The sequence below is a fragment of the Protopterus annectens genome, chromosome 12.part0, assembly GCF_019279795.1.
Source record: "Protopterus annectens isolate FY-2018-M chromosome 12.part0, PAN1.0, whole genome shotgun sequence".
Taxonomy (NCBI): Eukaryota; Metazoa; Chordata; order Ceratodontiformes; family Protopteridae; genus Protopterus; species Protopterus annectens.
The window spans coordinates 1116980047-1117006290 of NC_056746.1; the positions used below are offsets into that span (position 1 = coordinate 1116980047).

Genomic DNA, 26244 nt, shown 5'->3' on the forward strand with positions numbered 1-26244 from the left:
GTGAATCCAAATCCAGCAAGAGGCCAGTTACTAATTGTGTCACAGGGTTCAGTGATGGGACCACTCCTTTTTGGAGTATACTTCTCTGACGTCAAGGCTAATGTGGAAGGCCTCTGGAAGACAAAGTTTGCTGACAACTGCAAGCTGGGGCAATCACTGAATCCCATAACAATGTAGATATATTACATAAGGGTCTAGATCAGACAAATGACTGGTGCTAGAACCATGGTTCATAGGTTCATAGGTTGGTACAAGGCTATCAGCCCTAGGGCCTATACAAGCCTAGCCATAAGAATTCCCTGGCTGTTTCTTCTCACAGTATTTACTTCCCTGGACCCCTGTCTAGCAGGGCGACTGACATGATCCCTGGTTTGAATTTCCTATCTCCCATCCAATCATCAAGGTTTCTTTTGAAGAGGGCCAATGATGTGCTCTGCTTGACATGTATGGGCAGTCTATTCCAGAGTCTCGGGAGTGTCTGGGTCAGGATCCTATCCCTCCAGCATGTTTTGTTCATTGTGATGACAAGGTTTAGATCTCTGGAGCGTGTATCTCTGAGGGATTGGAATTTCTTTAAGTGTAGCATGTCCAACAGCTCTAGGTTTGACATGGCCTTGTATGTTAAGCAGTGATCGCCTCTGAGTAGACGATATGCGACAGAGTATAGGTGGAGTTTTTTTAGATGGTCAGCATAGGCCATCTGCTTTAGGTCTGTGATTCTTTTAGTGAGGTATTTCTGCGCCCTTTCCAGTTGTTGCAGATGTCTTGAAGGGTACATACCAAATGGGGCATTGTATTCTATAATGGGTCTAATGAGGATGAGTACAGTGGGACAATGACTTCCTTTTTCCTGGATGAAAAGCCCTTAGTGATGAGATGTGTCACATAGAAGGACTTCCTGACTGTTGTGGCGATGTGGTTATCGAAGGTGAGACCACTGTCCACATGTGTCTCTAAGTCTCTTATCACACTTTTGGTGTTTAGTGTACTGCCACCTATGTGGTAATTCACGGGTACATGTTTTTTCCCAAAGGGGATAACTATACATTTCTTGGCATTGAGCTTGAGTCCATGGCTCTGACACTAAGCATCTGTTTCTGTAAGGCTTAACACTAAATGCGAAAAAATGCATTATCATACCCTTTGGGAAGTCAAATACCTCTACAAATTACAACACTAATAGCACACTCATAAGAGTAGACTTACAGGTGCGAGATCTAGGTACATAGCTAGATGGCAGTTTGAGCTTTGACAGCCATGTGTCCACAGTGGTGAGGAAGTCCTATGTAGCACAACATATAAGTAAAGGTATGGCATCCAGATCCAAGGAAATTATAGCCTCGCTGTACTCAGCCCTCATTAGATCAATAATCAAGTTCAATGCAGCATTTGACATGTACTTGACTAGGCACTTACAGCAGCTAAAGTGACCTCAGAGGTTCCTCACAAATAAAATACAGGATGTAAATAACCTGTTCTATGTGGATAGACTAAAAGCTGCATCCCTTTACTCTGTTTCCTAAAACTACTAAGGGGTGCCCTACAGGGTTCTCACAAATTCAGCCCCGATTGAGCTGCTACACATGCACAAGACAAACAGCATGAGGGTCACCCATTCTATGGATCCAAACTTAGTCAACGACTCAAACAAGACATGCTGGAGAGACAGATATGTATCTCCAAGATTGATCCTTCTTTGGAACAGGCTTCCTATTCATATTAGACAAAGCCCTTCCCTGGCCCTCTTCAAATGCAATTTGGATCAATGGATGTGGAATCGCAAATTCACACTTTGGGTACTGCGTTTGTCCGTTAAGGACAGGAGCAATCTTTAAGATATTCAATGCACAGGAACAAATCCATGCCATCTTCTTGCTGCTAGGGGCCATATACTGGGTAAAACTGGGTTATATTAGCTAGAATTGTAAGGGATCTTAAGCTGTTAGCCTAGTAATCTCTTATAAGCCTATGAAGATGAAATAAGGTGCTTGATCAAGTGATATTCCTAAGGTGGACACAAGAAGACATGAAGACAGTTGTAATCTGAAACCTGACATTATAATCAGCACAACATCATGCACAGCTCGTCTCTGCTGTAGGGGTAATTGAGAAACAAGATCAGCAGAAAGTAGTCTTTAAGAGTTGCACGAGCAACTAAAGCCACGAATCTAGATACATTAAGCTTAAGCCAATTAACAACTGCCAAGTTGTGGATGCATTCCCAGTCATTTGTTAAATACTTGAGGGCAGACACAGACTCCTAAGGGAAGTAGAGATTAAACTAGGTGTCATGAGCTTTAACAGTACTATTGCAGACATCTCAAGTGAAACATTTCTTCTAGTGGCAGCAGATATACAGTGAAAGGAAGGGGGCCAAGAATGGAGCCTTGCAAAAGGATATGAGGAAAGTGCATAAACACCAGATATCAATCTCATCCAGAGGCATGGCAGGCAAACCAGTCTAGGACAGCACCAGAAATAACGCAATAATTCTCCAGATTCTGCAGAAGAATTAAATGGTCTACTGTATCAAATGCCAAAGACAGATCAAGAAGGACCAGGATAGCATGTTGGGTTCAATCCCTTGCTTTTAGTTGATTGTTAAAGACTCTAGTGAGATCTATCTCAGTACTGTGTCTTGTAATAAAACCATACTGGAAAAGATCACTGATGCCATTCTGTCTCTTACATAGGATTCTGGCTGGATGCATGCTACTTTCTCAAGCACCTTACCAACAAAGGGAAGTTTTGAGTTCATAAGGTAAATTATCCAGATTATCAGAGGGTAGACCAGCAATTATGGGGATGGGAGTAACTAAGGTCTCCTTTAGTTAAGATTGAACCCTCCCCTTCTCGAACAAGGCAGTGACAGTCTGGAAAAACATTTGGACCCAAGGCCCTCTAAGGATACCGGGACAAGATTGAGGGAGGGGAACATGCTCGAAGAACTGGTAGTAGTATACATGCTAGAAATCACAGAAGTAAGCTCATCATAGTCAAGGATGGAAAACCCGTACCAACAAAGAGGCAGTCTCAACTCCTGTTGACATGTCACCATACACAAAATGGATGTACACAGCTCTGATGATCTGATGAGAGCAAACTTAAAGCAAAGTACTAGGCAGCATGCTGTCATTCTTGTGAGGGCAATGCCTTCTATGCAGAAAGGAAATCTAATTTGCACAAATGCCCCACTATATGGAATAAAGCTGCCAGATGCTTTACTGTAACAGAGATCTCATAAGACAGATAATGTGACTTGCTGTGCTCAGTATCATCCTGATACTCAGACAAATGAGAGTCCAGTAAAAGTTTGTCCACAAGCCATCCAGAACAGTGCCACACATGTAGTAATGTTCATCCCAACCTACTTAGTTGCTGGAATCCATAACAAACCAATGTTCTAAGAGGGCCAGGTGTATAGGATGTACATGGCTTAGGGTCACCTGGTCGAGAGTGGGTTCAAGTTTTAGAATTATAAGCCTCCACAACTCCATAAGGATCACTGACTCTGTCATGAAAATGGTCCAGCAAGATGGGAGTAAAGAGCACAAGGGTAATTGGTCTACTGCTCCTGTACTGGAAGCTGCCAACTTCAGGTGGCTCAGGGCAAGGTTGATAAACCAAAAAATGAATGGGTGAGTGATCAGACCAAGTGGTTTCACCACCAAGCTACAAACACTTAACACCCAGCCAAAAGACTGAGTCTAGGTTATTACCAAATGAATGGGTAACAGTGGAAATGCTGAGCTGACCTGAATCCCTTTATAATGTAGACAATTGATTTTACAAAAGCCACTGACTCCTCATCAACCCTAATACTGAACCCCCTGAGGATCTACATTTGTGGATAAGTCAGCACAGAGGAGATGAGGAAATTGATGACTTCTTTGTTACATTAACTAAGCAGTCATGAAGTCCCCCATCTTGCTGTGCAATGTTTTAATTTTTCATCATGATTTGTATGAAAATTTGCTTCTTGAAATCCTCCAATCTTCTATAGAAATAATGTACTCTATTTCCCTGATCTGTTAATTAGAAAACTCTTGATGTTTATGTTTGCTATATTAATTTCAAGTACATAAACATATGCATATAATAAATCTGTAGTACTGATATTCTGATATAGTTATGAGGTGTGGATTGTAAATTGTACTGTTAGCATCTATCAACGTTCGTCTGAGTTTCTCCCTAGCACTTGTAAATGTGTGGCTGATTTTGTACATTTAGCCAGTTAATCACTATGGCTGATGATTTAGGGAGTGTAATAATCCATTTGCATTATCAGCCTCACTGTGACAAACATGCCATGAATCACCATAAAAAGGGTCTAAATTACAGTACATCTAACAAAGAATGGCAACCCAAATACACATTTTTGCATTTAATTGCAAAAACGTATTTCAGATACATAACGATCCTCTTTAGCCATATTCTGTGAACTAAGTGAAAAAGAACAACGACTAATAGTGCTTGGCACTTTTTAAGAGTGCTAAGCATTTCTGAATACCCCCAAAGTCCCCAGAACTGCCTGCAGTACATTGACAGGGTCTTTCCAGCTGTCTATAAACATTAGCTTCATATTTTTTTTTTTATTTTTTATTTTTTTTTGCTAATAAGCATTTGCTTTTATTTAATTTGTGTGCTATGACTTTCCCAGCTCCCTTTTATCTTTTTTCTACCCACATCAAAGAAAAAGGGCCGGAGGTAGTCATGCCATGGAATGGCGGATGGTCTTTGCAAGAAGCCATATCAAGTGAGACTAAAGGAATCTAACAAGTATCGTTTGGAGTAAGGAAAATCACACACACACACACACACACACACACACACACACACACACACACACACACACACACACACACACACACACACACACACACACACTATATTTAGAGGTCCATGACAAAGTATTATTTTACAGAAAAGGAGGTGATAGATTGCATTATTCTTCTGAAAAGGAATTAGAAAGGAATTATGCTGAGATATAATAACTGAGTTCAGTAATGTAAGGGACAGGGATAATATGTCATCCTTACAAAGACTTGGTAAGGCCAGGAATTAAGCTATTATAAAAGTCAGAACTACAGAGAAAGAGAGAGAAAACAGAGAGCACCACACAATGAGAATTATTTAGGTGATATGTGACAAAGTATTATTTTTCACAGAGGGTGGTGATGGCTTGCATTACTCTTTTTCAAAGGTATTATTGTCAGAAACCAAGATTGAGTTCAATAATGGAAGGGAGAGGGGTAATGCCTGCCTTACAAAGAACTGATACGGCCAGGATCTGTTATAAAAGTCAGACCTGCAGCTTATGTAACACATAATGATTAGCACAGGTGAGCCACAAGGTCCTTACCAGCTATAGAAATCTATAATCACCTGCTATACCAATCTATATCTGTTTACATTGTTGACCTCAAAATTAATAAGTACCTTTTCCTTATTCTGCTTTTCAAGACTGAATGCTAATAACCTCAGAAAGAAACAACTGAACAGAAAACCCCAAATTAAGATTTCCCACAATGAAAACTACAACTACAACATGGTAAAAGCAATTTAAAGGGTAGCAAAATACTACTCCCCATGCAGTGCTTTTGCCACACTGATGTTTACATAGCAAAATTCTGATTTTGCTTGCACAGCCTTACACACAGGATAAATGTTTTGTAGTTTAGCACATAAACCAATTATTTTCCCTTGCTCTGAGGTTGTCCGATCTTCAAGTTAGAATGTCTTACAGGGGATGGGGGTGCTGGTTACCAAGTTTCTCTGCAAATGGATGTTACAGGAAACGGATGCATTCAGGTTTTTTGTTAAGTTGTATTTGTGATGTTTTAGTTTTTTTTTTCTGCTTCAGTCTTGCAAAGTAGAACTTGTTCCTTTCCATTTTCTTAAATGCTATCACTCACTGTAGACATCAGAAAGAATATATGTCAACAGACAGATGTAACACCCACTTTTTTCATTTCTTAATGTGCCACCACATAGTCAATATCCATTTTTAGTGGGCACAGTAAACAGCTTACCATCCTAAAGACATCCAGATTTCCTTGCCAGCCTACTGTGTTTTGTAGGCCAAAATGCTTTATGGAAGCTGAGGCAAACCACTACCACTGGTGATACTCTTGTAACACACAACCTAAATTGTCATCTTTCTGTGAATTTGTTATCATTTTGTGGACCTTAGTGAACAGGCATAAAACAGTAGCCATTTTTTTTCCTCGGGAAGCAGCTTTATTCACAAGTCGTGCACCAGTGCACCCCATTGAGCAAACAGCTAGCTTAAACTATCTTCTGTCAGTGGCTGTTTGCATGATTCTGATTTCACATAGGTAATAACAGACAATAAATGTTTAGAAATGCACATCATAGTAATTTTCAGAGAATCTGCAGCAGGTGTATACATGGATCCAGGTGTATAAGGCGTACTGTCATGGCATACTGCTGTCTCTTTTGAGCTCGACATGCCCATGGTATCAGCTTATCTGGTCCACAGCCACTAATCAGAGGAGCAGGTTTCAAGAGAGTCTCAAAGAAAGACTTTCTGAATTCCATATTTACTCTAATCCTTTATTATGCTAAAGGCTACAGCTCCAATTGTCTGTGTTCTACAGCAGACTTCCATGCCTATAAGGCTGACCTGAGAAAGAAGAATTGTGTATCTGTGTGTCACCTGCCCTTATGCTCTTACAAGGGGCTGTGAGGAAGAAGCAAGTCTGTGTAATCAGTTTCCATTGCACAGGTCAATACCTGCTACCATCTGCTTCTGAAAAGTTTTCCTGCCTGACTGTAACTAATGAATATCTCTGCTACTGCATCTAATTTATATAATGCTTCATATCTGAACCTGATTGTTTCCACATTTTTGTTTTACTCTTTAATTCTACCTAAGCTGCTCAATTTTTTCCCTATTTTTTCCTTGCACTTGTTATCCAAAAGTACTGTTTTGTATTGCCTTGTTACTCCAGTGGTTATGGACAGTGACAAAACATCTGGACCTTCTACTTTGTCAGGTTATTTAGAGGAATGTTCAAATGGGAGACATTCTGCATTTCTGACCATTTTTTACTTTTATATAGACTGACATTTTCCCAATGATTGCCTGTTTGATGATAAATGCATCATCACTTTAATGTCTTAATGACAACTGCAGTGTTGCCCTGCAACTCTAAGGTGAAATCAGATATGTTCCTTTCTGACCTTCCATCACTATGCAACACGTAACCCCACCACCACTAACGACGAAAAAAAATGTAGTTCTTTTTTTTCTGCAGTCTGATCATCTGACAGCCTACACTTGTTACTGAAACTAGGTCACCAGTGGACACATTGTTGTGTATCAAGTGGCTGGACCAGCACTAGGTATTTTTTTTTGTCTTGGTACGTGATAATAATTCTATTTTCTTTCTCTGGTAAACATCAAAAGTGTCACTGCAAGAATAAACCTGATAGTTGCCTTGAAGAAGCATTTATATAGCAGCCCTCGATTTTTTAACTTTTAAGACTGAATGAAAACAAACTTTCTGATGTCACTGTAGACATCAGAAAGAATATATGTCAACAAGAATATATGTGATTTGTTTCTGCAGGGAAACAAATCACCTCTTATTGCTTTTCATTTCTCTACCTGTAAATTTATTCCCAGCCGTCATCTGCTCTACAGTTTACCTTCTTGACTCCTGCCAAAGTCCATTGCACATGCTTTCCATTCTGCTTGCTCTGCTCCTTACCCTTCATTATTTGTCTCATTTTCTTTCTCCCATTCAGCTCTTCTTACCCTTTCTCCATGTACAGATTGCATGCTGTAATCATTTACTGTGTTTGAATTGCTTGTTAACATGGAAGTTACTAAAATGAGTGAATAATGGGATACTTGAGAAACTGCTTTGTGTATGCTGGTCAGGGCATTAAGCAGTCAGTAAAATATGACAAGGTATGAATTAGACAGTCTGGTGCATAACAAGAGATATGTACTGATACAGAAGACCTGTGGCTGACTCCATTCTAGCTACTCTAGCCTTGTTTAGCCCCCTTCAGCCATAGTATTAGGTCTCTTATTTTCCTGAGCTAGCATCCATCCATAAGAATTCTAGACATCTTATTAGTTAATTTTACTTTTCAGATGTTATACCTTAACAATTCCCTAAAATCACAACACTTTCTAGAATGGTATACGCCACATTGAAATCTCAGCTTTGTTAGAGATAATTTTATAAAGCAATCCAGAAATTGCCAGTCATTCATCTGTCCCATAGTCAGGGATTATGTTGGCAATATACAGAAAGCACTTAGAGGTGACATTGGGGTAAAAGCCAACTAGATGCTTTTAAGAAGAGGTTCCATTTCTACTTTACTTCATAGGGAAACTGATTTTACAGTAAAGGCATGCACTAACTTGTATACTGCCTTAAAACAAGTTGTAGGCAAAAATATCTGCACATGGGTTGTGACTAGAAATCATCTATCCTGATTTCATTACTATTGTAAACACATGGCTCATTGTTATAAATAATGCGCTGCACTCTTCTGGTGAGATTATAAAACTGGTAAGAGCTATTATGATTGAATGCATTTTTAATTTTGAGTGAAATAATTCTAATGCATGCCTAAGAGACTATTAAACTGTTAAAAAGGGCATGTCCGTGTCTTCATTACTTTAGTTATAGCAGGTCAAAAAGTACCTATTTCAAGTGATGAGTTTAATATGAGCAATTTACATGATACCCTGAATAAATCCTGCAAGGCAGGTGATATGGTAATGCTGAGGAATACATGTGAGGCAGAGCGCATCCTGAAATCTAATTTCAACTCCATATGACATTTGCATTATTTTATATTATTTTTTTCTTTTCATTAGACATGTAATATTTTTTCCAGAATTGGCCCAGGAGTGCTAGAGATATTCTGTGATTAACTGAGAGCTACACAGTGCAAGCAAAGTTTATTGGAACCCAGTCTAGCCAGACCCATCTGCAGGACATAGAGTGCTATTGAAAGAATGGATGATGGCATGTTCTATCCTATGATTAGGCTGTCTGAATAGACATCTAAACAAAAGAAAGTAGCACAAGCTATAAAGGTGGTTATGGAATTTGCTCTCTTCCTTTGGCAGCTGATGAGTAGCATTGAGATGTTTCCTCTCACCCATAATATCAAATCATCGATCAAATGGCGCTTTTATTACTTCTAATTTTGCCTATGACACCATACAAACAAGGGAGGAGAGTCGGCAACCTCTGTAACAGCAGCGCCAACCAGTCACTTCACTCGCTGCTAGCATCTCATTAGATGAGGTATCATCTAGTCCAAGGTCAGACGCAGCCTCTGGCCAGACCTCTTCACTGGGCTCCACTGCCCAGAGGGGAATGTTAACTTTCATCTCCATCTCATGTAACATCTTTCCCACTTGCTCAAAATGCTTCTCCAGGGATTCAATGGCTACTGAACATTCATCACCATTAGAACCCATTGCCTTGACACTGAGAGCCTTGGAGCCTACATCATTAGTTTTTCCTGCTACTCCTGTGTTTACTAAGTAGGTCTTCCTGACGTTGAGAGGGAAAAGTGTGGTCAGGTTATGTGTTTTGCCAAGGTCCTGCTGGAACAATTCCATAGTTGATTGGAAAATGACCCACAGCCTTTCTAACTCGGTCCTCTCATCTTCTTTCAAGCTTTTATCAGTCAGTAAGAGGGCCAGCTTGGTTTGGAGGCCTGGAGAGAGAGAGAAGGACAGGGGAAGAGAGACAGCGATCATTTAATGTAATACTTATTACACTCAGCTACCTGTTTAAGATGCATGCATTAATGAATACAGTAGCATCCATGGCACATTTTGAAATGGTTAGGTTATGGATGACACAGACAGCCAACAAGTCACAAAATAATTCACCCATTGAATCATTGTTGTTTTTTTACCTATTCATGCTACTTCCAGTACATCAAATTGGTTCTTGTGCTTATTATATTGATGTCATTTAAAGTATACCTGTATATTTTAATTTTTAAATATTTTCATTGTGACATAGTTCTATTGTTTCACACCCAATGATTTCAACAAAGCATTCTAGCTGCAAAATGTTAATAGTTTTGCAAACCACGCAGTTTACTGAGCAGGCTGTATTCTAATCAGCACAGCCTTCCCTTGAAATAAAAGAATAAAATGGTAAAAATATTATGTTGTTGGCATATACCTAACATCATTATTCAATGGTCATTTTATGTTATCCTTTTTCTGAAACCTACTACTGCTCTGCATTTAGCCTTGATGCATCCTGTGGCTGACCTAAGTATGACTAGATACACTTTATCTTGGATAAAGATGGATCAGTAACAATAACCAGGTGCACTGATATACACACAGTCTCTACATGTGCAGTACAGCTTACAGTAAATCCGAATTACAAAGAACGTAGCGTTGGAATAGGAGGAATATGTTATAAGCAGATCAGCTCAACCAGTGACTGACCTTTTCTAGAACAGCGTGTTACTGAATATTTTGTGTAATTACATTTCTTGGTTTAGTTTGTTTTTAAGTGACAATAGGGCAAGTTAAAACAATGTTTAGCCAGCTCTGATGGTGCAGAGGGATAAAGCCCTGAGTATGACCCATATGACAAGAGTTCGGCTAACAGCTTAAGCACCTGGAGGAAATGGCATGGGAGAAAAGAGGAATGTTGAGGTTTCGTCTGTTTTCTTCTCTTATGGGGGAGGAGTGGGGCATGTAAGTCAAGACACGCTTTTGTACTTTTGTACTAGACTCTCCAGTGGAGATTGGAGATCGCACCGATGGTTCTGATAAGAGAAGACAGGATCTTTAAGTACATTGCATGCAGTAACATGAAAACACCTCATAGGTGTACATATCTGGCAGTTGGTACACAGGGTTAAGGCTGTGAGTTATAGTTCCTGTGGTACACAGTTTTATTCCCTAAGTCCTCATTTGCCTACTTTGTGACCTTGAGCAAATAACCAGACGTTGCTTTAGGTTCACCCCTGAAAAGGGACTGTGTGTGTCCAATGGGCGTATCTGGTTAACAAATGGGTATTCTCATCATCATCATCCACTTAGATGCTATGGGTATCAGTGCAGGGAGAAAACAGGACTTACATAAAAACCCTGATCCCTCAGCAAGGATGATGGCTTCATACTCAGTGCACTCAACTCTGGCTCAGTGGAAATGAAAAAGCTTACAAAGCAGCTCGTGGGGAGTGGAGTTTGATGATCAGTGGAGGAATCAACCATAAAATGCCACAAAAACATTACAACAAGTTTATTTTCTTAAGTTCAGTACACATAAATGGCTTGCAGAAATGTCTACAGTATAATTTCAGACTCTTATCTGACACGCTCATGCCAGCATATATATTCAGCTTCCTATTTCCAACGTGTTCTCTATATTGCAAGCAACTTGCTGCATGGCTGACAATGGTGCTCAAATGGGGTTTGTGGCTGTTTTACTATACACAGGCATCACATTATGTATCCTAATCACAAACTTAAAAAAAAAGTTATAGTCCTACCTCTGTGTGCCAACTTAGATAGTATGCATTTTTATGTCAGTGTCTATAAACGAAAACACATTTTAGAAAATATGAGGCAAGCCAGCATTTTATTGAGTCTTTGGATAATTTTATCAAACTATGCAATGCATTCCCAGCACAGAAACATGTTGAAAATTATTTCTGTAGCTTTGTGCATTTATGACTGTAATGGGTATAATGAGATTTTTGTTGTAGTGCTTGTGTAAAGTACTGGGTTGTGTATTCTGTGTACTTAGGTAGGGGTTCAGTTCTCACTACAGTCAACTGTGAGTGTCTCTAGCCAGAAGAGCAGAAGGGTGTATACTGCAGTTACTGGTCCAATCCAATAAGTTGACAGTATTTGTTGTGGGTGTGGGGTTGGTGTAATGTTGGGGGTTGGTGTAATAGTCAAGGTGTTTAGCTCACAGACACAGGGTATATGGTTTGATTCTCATGTTTGAAAGAAATTGTCTAGGCTTAAAATGGCTCACAAGGGCAGCTAGCCTATAATTACCTTTGAACCTATTTTCTGCATTTGCATCTTTGGCATTTATGGCTCATTTTCTTTAGACCACCACTGGCAGTGGGATCTGCTCATTTGGACAACCCAGTCAGTAAAATATGAATTAATTAAAAATATATGTGCAGTCATTCACTTCTGTAATACATATGCAGTTTCTCTTTTATAATGAAGCTAGCAGTAAGGAGGACAGGTGTGTTAAAGGATGGTGGGATTGGCATAATGGTTAAGGTCTTTACCCCAGAGATACAAAGTACAGAGCCTGATTCTGACCTCTAGTTATTGGTTAGGCTTGTAATAGTCTGCAGACTGACAGTGTAGTATTTGCCTATGAACCTAAATGAGGCATAAACGTTCTCTGTAGCAGGGAGAGAGAAAGTCAGTGTATACTTTGTGTCTAGCCATGTCTGATTGAATTTTTCTATCTTACTGTTCCATCCATACCCACGAGACTTTGAAATACTGTGGGTTTCAAAAAAAAATTTGAACAAAACTGTGTTAACAAGGAGGCCAGACTTTTTGTGGTAAGGCTCCCTCAATTATTAACAAGGCTAATTTGCATGACAGTAGTACTGCAAGATGGATAGAACTGGTGGCAGATCAAGTCTCATTACTTAGAGGTCAGTGCTGTCCTCTGGCTAACAAAATCTTCCTTCCCATGTTCTAATCCTGCTGAGCCCAATTTTTTTGTTATTACAAATCCCTTCAGCACTACACCATCTTACTCCTTTATTAACAGAGCCGATGGGAAATGAACTGTGGTGGGTCTCAGCGCACCTCCTTGTGTAAATCATTGATCAAATAGAGGATTATGATCAGTTTTTTTATTCTAACCAGCTTGTTATGTGTTTGAGACATGGCTGTTAAGAAAGCATAACAAAGAAGGTTATAATTGGAAAGACCCTGACCATAATTCCTTGTATTACTAGTAAAATGTAAGACTGCTAAATGTTTTGCTGCTTTGAAAGATATAACACACTTAGTCCTGCTGCACAAAGAATAACCACCATAGAAAAGCAACATTACACAAACTCCACTCCACACACCTTCAGATAGAAACAACTCTGATCCAAAACAATACCAAAACAGCAAAAATCTTCAGAAGTCAGGAATCGAAAAACAGGAACCAAAGTCAAATCCAAAAGCAAATTTTTTTATTCTCCAGCGCCTCGGTGTAACCACCTTTCAAGAGGATACATTCTCACTAAAAGAATGGGTATATATATATATACTCATAGCAATTAATTAAACAATTAATTAAACAATTATGTTCAAAAAAGTTTTAAAGCAGACACCTCCAGTTTATTTCATTATTCAGTCCACAGGGTGTCATTGTATTGTATTTCAAAATAAAAATACTTTCCTTATATTGTAAATTATATTTCAAAGCATTTTCATCATTACAAAGACATTTCACACTTTTTAAAACTGTTCCCGTTAAGAATGAAGCATCACTATTATGATAAACACTAAAATGTGTGGCAATAAATTTATTTTCCCTTTTATGTCTTATGTCTCTAATGTGCTCACCTAACCTAATGCAAAACTCTCTTTTAGTTTCACCTATATAATATAATCCACAGGGACAGTGTAAAGCATACACAACTCCCTTGCTTCTACAGGTAAAACTATGTCTTACTATAAACCTAATGTTATTAATATAATTAAATGTTCTAACTATATTCCTACAAACACTGCATCTACTACAACATCTTGTACCAAATTCACTTAGTGGTCTTGGTAAACAAAATTTTGGCATTACAAATTTACCATGTACCACCATATCTGTCAAATTTCTTCCCCTTTTATATGAGAATAAAGGTTTTAGTGGCAAAATATGATTCAACACCTTCTCTTTCACTAAAAATTTCCAAAAATGTTCCACTACATCCTTTATGTTTCCACTTTTTACATTATATGTAGAGACAAAATAAATATCCTTACAAGTTTTATCACTGGTTGCCAGATGATATTTCTTATAATGGTGATGTTCACCCTTATTACATTTATTCCTTACCATATTATCCTCCTTTTTTACCTTCATATGGGCATTTTCTAAAATATTCACACTGTACCCTCTTTTCAAAAACATATTATATGTGATATCCCATTCCCTTTGTAGATTTTCTTGTGTGTTACATAATCTAGATACCCTTGCCAATTCCCCATAAGGGAGAGCTTCCAAAGTATGTACAGGATGGCAACTAGATGCATGAATGTATTGATTACCATCTATAAACTTCCTATGTATATTTGATATAATTTTACCATGTTCTGTACCCTCCAAAACAAGATCCAAGAATATTACTTTGTTTCCCTTCTGTATTCCATCAAATTCTAACCCAAATGGGTTACCATGTAAGTCTGTCAAAAATTCATTAACTGAATCAAAACCACCATCACAAATAAAAATCAAGTCATCTATGTAACGAAAATAAAATAACACATTACATTTCATAAAATTTAACTCAAATAGAAATTTCCTTTCAAAAAAAATTCATAAACAAATTGGCATACATGGGGCAAAAGCTGCCCCATTGCTGTACCTTGTTTCTGCCGATACAAAACATCATTAAAAATAAAATAATTATTCTTTAAACAGAAATCCAACAAATCTACTATGAAATCAACAGAAGGGTTGTCTTTTAAAGAAGCTCTCACTGCATTGAGGCCATCATCATGTCTAATAGAGGTATATAGACTTTTAACATCCATAACCAACCAATACATTTTGTTGTTCCAAGAAATAGAGGATATTTTGTTTAAAAATTCCATACTATCTTTAATGTAAACTGGAGATTTAACTGCATATGGTAAAAATATTCTATGTAAAATCAAACCAGTGTTACATAGGAAATAGTTGCAGGCTGAAATAATGGGTCGACCTGGGGGGTTATGTAAGTTCTTATGTATTTTTGGTAAACAAAAGAATACAGCTAGGTCCTTTCTATCATTGTTTAACCTATTCCTCACATCCTTCTCTGTAAAAAACCCCAGCCTGACTCCCCTATCCAACATGTGTTTAAATTTTGTAACAGCCTTTTGATAATGAATCATATTGCTTCTTTCATATGTTGTTTCATCCTGCAAATGATTCATACACATCTCAAAATATTGCACGACACTCATAACAATTTTGTTTCCCTTATCAGAAGGTTTAATAATAATATCCTTCCTGTCACATAATTCTTTTAAAGCACTCCATTCTTTATAAGTTAAGTTGTATAAACTATTACATCTATTCAATTTCATATTTCTACATATATTCTCACATTCAAATTTAATCATGGAGCCATAATGAATAGCTCTCTGGTTAATAAAAGGCGGAATAAATTTGTTAGAAGAAGAACATAAGACATATCTATTGCATTGCCAACAATAGGAAATTGCACATCATCATTACTTATATATAAGGAAAGTATTTTTATTTTGAAATACAATACAATGACACCCTGTGGACTGAATAATGAAATAAACTGGAGGTGTCTGCTTTTTTGAACATAATTGTTTAATTAATTGTTTAATTAATTGCTATGAGTATATATATATATATATATATATATATATATATATATATATATATATATATATATATATATATATATATCCATTCTTTCAGTGAGACAGTGAGAATGTATACTCTTGAAAGGTGGTTACACCGAGGCGCTGGAGAATAAAGAATTTGCTTTTGGATTTGACTTTGGTTCCTGTTTTTCGATTCCTGACTTCTGAAGATTTTTGCTGTTTTGGTATTGTTTTGGATCAGAGTTGTTTCTATCTATAGAAAAGCAACATGTTGTGCAAAAAGCTTTAAAGCAAGTTAAAAAAACATATCACTGAACGAAAAAAAAAAGGCTGAATGAAGTATCTTGAGCCAAAAAAGAAAGCCAGAATGAAGTATTTAATGTTTTAAAGTTTTTTTTTGTTGTTTTTGGTTCTTGCCACTATTCTGTGATGGCTGCTGCTGGCTGTTGATGGACTATAACAAGACTAGTGCTTAACAAAATCTTGTTAAGCATCTTTCCGACATCAGAAAGGTGCTTAACAAACCTATCTTTTCTTCATTTTCGAAGTGTGATCACAGCACTCCATGCAGTACAATAGCATATGTTTCAATTAGCATTGCTTTTTGCAGTAACTCAAGCAGTCTGCAGGCACTAAGTCAGGATAGGACCTGAGGCTCATTGATCATGTTCTAGCTGTGCTTTCCTCAAATCATAGCTCACAGAGACGTGTGAAGTATCTAACATGCACTCGTGAAGAATACAAGCTGATAACAAAGTGCTAGGCTACTAATGACTACAGATCTGATTTGAAGTACTTTGAATTCAGTACCTAAAATTATTTGAATCCCCAGTGCTAGGCAATGCAGCATTAATAATTTCCCCCATGGTGGTAACCTTACCATTCTGGTGGCCTTCACTCCTCTGTTAGGATGTTTCCTTAACCTTTTAGTACTGCCCAGTGTTTTACACCTGAGGCAGAGACAGCTCACTTTCAATGGCCCTCATGCTGCTTGATTTTTTTTTTAAATTTTTATAAATCTCTTTTTTTTTCAAATTCTTTTTAAATTTTTTATTGTCCTTTTTATCACAACATTTGAAGTACATGACTGTAAGAAAGAAATTTCCTTGGAGGACTGCCACTTTAAGTGCCTTAGATATGGGGCTCCTCCTCATGATGCAGGGAAGTGCCAGGTCTACAAGGATTCTAATTAAGCTACCAACAGGAGATGTGAAAAGGATTTGAGGGGCACCTTGATGGTGGAGAAGCTAAAGAAATTGCAAATGATTACTTCTACTTCTTCCAAAAGAATAGAACATTAGAAAAAAAATAACATTGGCATCATACAGAGAAGAAATTAGACAGACAGGCAGAATTACTCCAGAATAGTATAGGGACAAGAGTCATCCAGAGGGCCCATTGTAAATTCATCCTCGAGGGCTGTCTGTGTCCTCAATGATATGAAAGTATTTGTATGACCTAGTTATGACAAGTAACCTGCCCCATCACTGTGGGGGCACACAGTGCTTTCTCCCTCTGAGTGTACACTCCTGTATACTGACTAATGAAGGCTATCACCAACCATTGGCTTAGTGAGACAAGAGCCTGTCCCTTCTTTGAAGGATTGTGGCTGTATACAGCCTGCTGTGTCCTGCCCCACTGATGGACATGCCAATCCACCCCACCAGCTCTGTTAAGTACCCAGGCTACTAATCGAGCTTGAGTCCCCTGGGTCATTGTCAAGGCTTTATCCCTCTACACTAATAGAACTGTCTTGTCATGGATCCTTTTCAGACAATACCTGAACCTTAAGGGCAAGGGTAAATTAAATATATATGGACAATATAGAATAGCCAATCAATCTGTGTGTTTGTGTGGGAAACCAGAGTATCCAGAGAAACTCCACACAGGCATGTGGAGAACACGCAAACTCCACACAGACAATGACCAGAAATTAGGGTTAAACCACAGTCCATTGAGCTTTGAGGCACATATTTTATGCACTGAGCCACCTTGCTAGAATTAGCATTTCAGATAAAGCCATGGTTGAGCTGTGTCACCCAGCTGTTAATTTTGCAGGTGTCAAACCTCATTATGTCCCATATTGTACTGTCTAACCAACCCTAATCTTTCAGGCAATGGTTTACTAACCAGAGTTATCTCTGTTGTGGCACCCCTTTGCTTCCCTTCCATGTCATCAACGTACAGTGATGTAGAGGCCCATGCAGTTTTCTTTTTTGCTCAGTAGGTGGGACAGCTTCTCTGTCAAATCAGACCCCTAGGATCTGTCCCCTTTGTTGCACAGTATCTTTCTCATCCTAGTAAGAGGTATGCACTGTCCTCTTAACAGAATCTGGCTATTAATGGATCTAAACACATGGAACTACATTCTCATTATGGCGAGGTGTGTAAGGTGTATGCCATCCAGTCACTTAAAACTAGGTTTTAGGTTATGATTAAGTCATAAATGGCTTGGACACAGTCCTAGATCTCAAATGACATGTTGGCAATTACATACAGAGCAGGAGTGCAAGAACCACAACTTTGTTCATGTAATAAGTGGAATAAAAGCACTCCAAGCTGTGAATTATACTAATATAATCACATTTCAGATATTCAGGGTAAGCAATAGTATCTCATTTGTTTACAATGCACCCATGGTTCAAGGCTATCAGTATACCACTTAACCTCTTAGTGAAAGAAATCTAAACAGAGCCAACAATAATAGGGGGAAGTGCCCAAAAACAGTGACTGATTTTAAATAGTGCTATTATAAACTTAGAATGTTCCTAGAACAACATGTTTTGCATTAACATGCATTTTCTGAATGATATAAAGTCTGAAACTCAAATGTATGTCATTATTTACTGACTTCAATCCTTAGTGATTTGCCAGAAAACTTCAAATTTTATGAAAAACAGGCCATAAACATGAACGAAAAATATGGACAATCTGTGAAGATCAGGACAGTTGAGAGGTATGGCTGTTGGCCTTTAAACATACTTTATTCTTTAATTATTTGTTGAAAGTAATTATACTTTATTCTCACTCTCTCTGTCTCTCTCTCTCTCTGTTATTAAACAACTAAAAGTAAGATGTTTATGACTTATTCTTGGTGAATTAATACACATTAAATACATGTGTGACAATATAGTGCAGACAAGGCTATAAGCTGCTAATAAGCATCATCTTATAATCCTGGGTTTGATTCTCCTAGCTTTCTTTTGCATAACATGTAATTATGTTTTTTAATATCTTTATTAAGTATGACATTTTAAAAAAGTGACATAGGCACATATACAGTAATAGGAAAAAAATAATGCATGCTACAACTCCTTTGTTATTTTCACACAGTATACATTTTAGCAATTTTCATTCACTCCAACATTACATAAATTGCTCATTTCCTGCCTTCCCTTAAATTTCACTCCTCCTCCTCCTGAACATTATTCTGCATGCATTGATCCCATTAATTCTATTTATTTATATGTAATTTGCCCTTCCCTTATCTAAAGACACTTCCAGTCCTTTTATCTCTTTTACAACATTCAATGATTCATTTATATATGGTTTAGATATTGGTTTCCATTTTCTAGTGATTGCTTTTTCCTTCCAACCAATATCATTAAACTTAGTCAGGCCTTACTATACCTGGTCACTTCAAATCTTATACACCAGCTCAAAAAGCATCATTTCCTTAGTTACAACCATTTGCTTTCTCAATATTTCTGACAGAATATTGCGTCATTCTTAGCAATTTGCTTAACCAGATGGTACTTGGAGGTCATCTTTGTCAAAAGACACTGGTGAGTGGTTAGCTTAGCCAACTATATATGAATAAAAATAGTTGGCACAAAGAGACAGAGATTAATGTTTTGAATGAGAATCGTACTTTTGGGGGGATAGATGTGGAAGACATTGCAGTAGCAGACATTGGTAGGAAGTGTAGTATGTGGAGAATAGTGCACTGATTGGTGAGCCAGAATTTTAATCTGTTCTGAAAGGGTGGTAATAAACCCACAATGTGAAGTTCAAATTATTAAATGATAATAAATTATTGAATGAGGGCTGTGTATTACTGTCACTGAAAACAGCTGTCCCTGTCTTTTTCTTCTTAATAACTGATAAATATATATAATCCCTTCAGCTTTTGTGTGATTAGTTCCTGCGCTGCTAAAAAACACAAGCCTGCCTGATACAGAGACTTTAAGTGGGCTTTAATGTATGATTATAGCTAAGCTGTTGTAGTGTATTTCTGTAGCCTGATTATATTCTGTAACCTGTTCAAGAGGGCTTGTATATCAGAGACTCTTCAGTCATTCCACTGAATAAACTAAATAAACTGCCTAGTCTTACTATGGATTACGTTTAATAATCATTTCTAGCTTATGGCTCTATGGACCTATTCCAAGCATCATCAGTCCATAACAATGTAAGTGCATGATAAACTAGACATTCAGAGGAACAGCATTTAGTCTGCATCTGCCAGACTATGATTATATCTGAGTAGTGCATTCTGTTACTTTCAAACCACTAGAAGTTTACACTTAGCTTTTGGGGGCTTCTTGAGTGAACTGATGCAGAATGTTGTCACTGTTATTTAACTAAATCCATTGTCCCATGATATTGCTTAACTACAGAGGTAAGTACACTTGTTCATAGATACACACATAACATATATGACACACACACACACACACACACACACACACACACACACACACACACACACACACACACACACACACACACACACACACACACATGGGTAACCATCCTTTTGTTGAATGCTTAACTTGTAGAAAAGACAGTGTGTGTGCTTGTTTATTCAAATGTGTTTGGTTGCATGCATATGTGATTGAGTGATGTGTGTGTCAGAAGTAAGGTGGTGGATTTATGGAGGTGAGTGTGCGTTAGGGGATGGAATCATGTCTGTGAATGTTAGCAGCTTATGGTTAGAGTAAAGCCTAGGTAAGGGGATATATTGTAGGAGTGCATGTGTGAGTATCTGAGGTTTAGGGTTAGAGTTAGGAGTTAGATATATTGTGCGTGTGTGTGTGTGTGTGTGTGTGTGTGTGTGTGTGTGTGTGTGTGTGTGTGTTGTCTTATGTAGTGGCAGTATTACAGGAAGGGTTTTTCCAAGGTAAGGTGTATGGGTGGTACTAGGGTCAAGGTTAAGGCTAGCAAATATTAATAAGGTGGAGTGCAGGTCCCCCTGCTCCACCTCACTAATACATGCTAAACCTAATCCTACACCTTACCTTATTAAAACCCTTACCATAACACTACCACTATTCAAACAAATTATGTCTGCTGTTATTGGACAGCTGTGCCCCCCCTCCCCGCTAATTATACATACCACAAAGTGGGGAAGGGGCAAATTCCCATTTTCAATATTTTGAGCTTTTCAACCAAATTAATGTAGTCCATGTAGATAGATATATAGATAGATGGATATAGACCTCAATATTTAAAGAAAATAAACATAATATGTAATATTCTATAAAACTATGATTAGTTTATTTGAAGTACACATTTCTTCCTAGTAAGTTAGTGCATAACTTAATAGTATACATAACCAAAAATCATTACTTAGCAGAATGCTGTCATTGCTTGTTTAACTAACCCAGTTAGCCATTATAGTCCTTAGTAATAAAAGTACTGCATAGTACACTAACACACAGTACACAAATCAGCCAAATGCATAAACACATAAACAATCATTTAAAGCAATTGAACAGCATCTGCATTATTTTATTTGACTATAAGTAAGGTATTAATTTCTTGCTATCACTTTAGTACACTGACTTAGTGCGCATATTTACAAACATTAATTGGTCTGGCAGTAAGCTTTTCTGAGTACGAGTAAGTCTCAACATTATGAAAATATCATACCTTAAGAGGGATATGCTCCTTACCTGTGCTTAGTTCATAGACTTTTCTTCTGATCTGTTCAAGGTCATCCCTCAGTTTGTTGGAATCAGAGCTACTGCCAACACAGGCCACCAAGTGCCTATAAAAGGCAGTCACTTTGTTTAGGGATGTTTGGCGTTTCTTACACTCCTGAACCATCTCTTTTGTACTTGGAGTAAGTTCCACAGAGCAGCTCCGAGATGATGGCATTTAGGAACAGTGACACAGTCAGGACAGCAGGAAATAGAGCTGTAAAGCTATATATATATATATATATGAATAATACAAGCTTCTCTTTCTGTCTGAAGTACTTTGTTCGTTGTCTTTTCTCTCTCTCTGTGTGTGTGTGTGCGTGTGCGTGTGTGTGTGTGTGTGTGTGTGTGTGTGTGTGTGTGTGTGTGTGTGTGTGTGTGTGTGTGTGTCCTTGTAGGTCTGTGCAGCTGCTTAAAATTGCCTAGTTGTCCATTTATGTTAGTGCTGTCTTGGCTTGATTCCTAGAACACTGGCGCCCAGAAAGCTTTTGTCAGACTTTGCTCTGGGCTTAACCTTATTTTTATACCTCAGTGATTCCTGAGAACATCTAATGGCAGGAAAAAAAAATCAGACAATACAAAGAGTTCAAGTGTCATACTACAATGAAGAAGGCACAGTGCTAGAGGCAGACACAGTGGGAAGTAAGCTAGCCCAGTAAGAAATCAACAGGATAGTCCGTTACAATGCTACAAATGGTTCTGCTCTGTAAAAGCTGTAACACAGAAAGTAATACAATGCCTTTTTATTTGATGGGACATTTTAGCAGGTCATATTATTCCACTGGCTGTCTTTTCTGATGCTTGTAGAGCTGCATACACATTTTAGGGAGTTATTTGCGCTTGTCTGAAAACTGTAATAAAACTCAGAAAACTGTAAATCTTGGATAAAGTTCAGAAAGAAATTAAAAAAGTAGATGCCTATGGTACAACATGATACTGTTACGAAGAAAAGAAACTGTCGTAACAAGCTACTTTGCCTTGTAACAATTCCTTTACATGGAATGATAACCACACTCAGATGATTTGTAGCTGTAAAGCTTGCTGGTTCGGAAGTTTAAAAAGTCATATTCTGGACTACTAGGCATTGTGTGTGCATGACATCATGATGGAGTGTATTTATTTTAACCAAGCTAAGCTGTTATATATAATAGGTACCACAAACAGATCTGAAAGAACAGATATCAGTATCTCACAACAAACCTTTTCTACCCGTCACATGTTGGTGAGCTATGCCTAATGTGAACGACGGATGCCCTTCAGGATATCTTCTCTTTGTGCTCTTGCAAGTTTGGTTTGAAATGGTTTCTGTAGTTCTGAAGAGGTGTATAATATGCAGACAGTTAACATAATCTGCAGGTATTTGAAGCCTAGAAATACAAGGCAAAAATTCTTCGCTCAAATGGTCACAGATTTCCTAATCTAGTAAATTTAAAATTTTTCTGTCACTGTAACAAGCAAAGCAGATTCTAAAAAAAAAGATGTTTTTTAGCTGATATATCCAAGGTTAAATTCCTGTATTAAAAATGCATTAATTGCATTACTTGTATATGTTTTAGTTCACCACAGCAGAAAAGATCCCATGCCTTGAAACCAGTTACTCAAGTATATGCAGAATCCTTCCCATATTATTTATTTATTTTTTCTTAGAACTTGCACATTTGATGTGACACAATGCAGAAACTGCAGGACACCTTCTTAAGTAGTAATTCCTGTTTAGAGAGATTCCACTACTGAACAAGATGGCACAGGTAATGTCACCTTCAGTTTTTAGTGTTGAAAGATACTATCCAAGAATCTTCAAAACAAAGTGAAACTATTCCGGTTCTGGAGATGTAATTTGTAGTAAGGAATTTATTCTAATAACATTATTGTTTTTCTTTCCCATTTAAGCAGACAATTGTGGAGAGAGTTCTATAGTATTGAACAAATACTGGCAAAGCTTCATATCTGGAAGACCACTAAAGAACCTTAGAAAGTTGTTGTTGTGTCTTTCGGCTTTTCCCGGTTAGGGGTCACCACAGCGGAACTCCGGTCCGCTAAGTATTAATGTGAAAAGTAGTAGCTTGAAAATGCAGTGCCACTATGGAAATTCTGTTTGTATCACTCCAAGTTGCTGCAGTTTACAGGGATGATGCATGTTTGTTTTCCGCAATTTGCCCCAGTCATCTTCAAGTGAATCAGATGCAGGTGAGTTAATTCCTTTGGAACTTAAAACAGAATTGTTGTTTCTTCAGTGAAAACAGTTACAGCTTATTTTCCACAGTTCATTTAGTCCATATCCATGGGAGATTAAGATGCCACGACCTTTGTCATGTCATTGCTTTTAGTGGCATATGCTTTCATTCTGAAGAAAGCTATAAATTGGGTGAAGAGGGTTTAATTTGTGCAGTAAAACAGCAGTGAAACAGTGACTTCTACTTATTTCATTAACTGTAAGCACAATGTACATCTGTCACCCAGCTCCTACACCCTTCAGGAAACAGAGTAGTAAGAATGCACGCCAGCCTTCACAGCACTTGTAATAGCAATGTGACCTGGCAGGAATATGACAGTGTATAAATGACGGGCTGTTGCTATGTGTCATGCCTTCTAACAAAATATTTATGAGGCAACATCTCACCTGTTATTTGTCACTAGCGTAACTCAAAGCCAGTGACATCACACATATTTACTTCTCAACTTGTTTTCCTGGTATAATGCTTCATCAGACAGTAACTGATTTTTAGAATTCCTGACAGCCAGTAGAATAAATATTTGCCAGTGAAATACAGAATTCACTTGGGGGCATGAAGAACAAAGGGCCTTATTTAATCTTAACTCACTTTTCTGGAGATGGTAGAAAACTAACATATGTAACCATTAAAACAACAACAACAAAATACTTAACAGATAAGCGTCACTGCATCCAGCTGTCAGCCCTGTTCTTAATGCAGTGGATCTGCATCTAATTCTGCACCTTTTCACTATATGTGTTTGAATTTCTTACCTGCAAATATTTACCCCCTTTCTATCATTTTTTTGTAAGTTTAAATATATTTTTGCTCTGGCACTGGAAGTATTGTTCAGTATTTCAGTGTATTCAGTATGCAGATTTTACAGTTTGTCCTTTTCATTCATTGTTTTGTTCCATTCATTAGCACAACATGTCTTGCACTCATACAATGGATCAGCCTTCATGGTTCATGTTTACTTGTCAAAAGAGGGTTTACTTTAGCTTGTGTGTGTGTGTGTGTGTGTGTGTGTGTGTGTGTGTGTGTGTGTGTGTGTGTGTGTGTGTGTGTGTGTGCGCCTTCTGTGAAGATTGGGAGCAAGTGCACCACTTTTCCTAGTTTATACTTTCAAAATATGATATGTATTTGTGTTTCTGTCTACCCCTTCCCCTAGGGTATGCTTACAATGTATATGACTGTGTGTGAGCATACGTATGCGCATGCATGTGAGTCTGTGTTTCACCTAGGGAATATTCTTAAAGTAAGTGTTATGCATGGGTGTTTGTACAGAAACCCTTCCCCAAGGTCCTAGGGTATGCTTACGCTGTATTTATTTCTGTTTGTGTGTATGTATATATACATCTGTAGGTTTACATACACTATATTTGTAGATACGTGAGTGCATTTTTATGCACCCTTTTATGCTAACACACTCACACACCACGTTTCTGCCTTCCTATGAAATAGTCGACTGTCTTAAGATGCTTGGCATAACAGTTTTACGCTTCTTATTTTCTATCCTGACTATGGAAAACCCAGCTTGTTCACATACCCAGTTCATAAATAGTTACACAACAGCTGGCCTGAGGCATAGGATAAATGATACATTTATTTAAAAGCTGGAGAACTGAAATGCAGATGTTTTGACTGACACAGAAAAGTATCCATGCAGAAGTACAGATTACAATATCTGTCTTTTACTGCAGCCTGAGTAGCTCAAACAGTTTCTTCTCATACTGATTGGTCTGGAATCTTGCAATAGTGTCTGTAATAAAGATTCAAAATGCATGCTAATGATGGCAAAGAACATTTGTAAATATGGTACATACTGCCCAAGGCTAGTACGTGATTCATAAGGGAGGGAGGGAGACAGAGAGCACAAGCATCAGTACCAGATACAATCTATTACAGTTCTGCAAGTTTGCCTCTGGTCTGTCTACTGTATGAAAATCGGTAGTAATGCTTAAATGTCAAAGTCACTGTAGTTCACACTAATATAGTCACCACCACCTAAAGCAGAAAATAGGGTCCCCAGCCAGAATACAGGAAATTTCATAAACGTTCCCATTATAACTGTAGTGGTACCCAAGATACTAGGCAATCTCAACAAAAATATACACCCACAAAGAGAGAATCTCATACAGAGTGGAACAGAAATAGGTTTTTATAGTTTGTGGTCAGACATAAACACAACTCTGCATACGTATACCTGGCCACATCCATCCCATGCATAAAAAACACAACAGTAAAAACATTCTTTTAACTTGCTTCCACTGTAGCTGAAGAACATTTGCTCTGAAGACTGTGTGTGATGTTTTTTTCTCCATCTGGATAGCTAATATGGCCTTCAAACATATTAGCACATGACATCACATATGGAAAGCAAGATTGTTGCCTAGTATGTACATATAAGTAATCAGCATCATACAGGTTCAAAATTAGTAACATAATGGTTTATTTGGTCTTGTAGAATCAAAATCCAATTAACTGAACCTAATAAAGTAAACTGCTGAGTATCTAGGACTCATGCTATTGATAG

The 26244-nt window shown here is 37.8% G+C and overlaps 1 protein-coding gene across 1 annotated transcript; it reads right to left on the minus strand.

Annotated features, from left to right (window-relative positions):
- Positions 1 to 8507: 8507 nt before the first annotated feature.
- On the minus strand, positions 8508 to 21746 carry LOC122817376 (regulator of G-protein signaling 9-binding protein-like). The gene is made up of 2 exons (XM_044090569.1): positions 21469 to 21746; positions 8508 to 9717 (listed from the first exon to the last, which is right to left on the minus strand). The coding sequence occupies exons 1-2, from the start codon at positions 21671 to 21673 to the stop codon at positions 9203 to 9205; spliced, it is 720 nt and encodes a 239-aa protein (XP_043946504.1). The 5' UTR covers positions 21674 to 21746; the 3' UTR covers positions 8508 to 9202.
- Positions 21747 to 26244: the final 4498 nt, after the last annotated feature.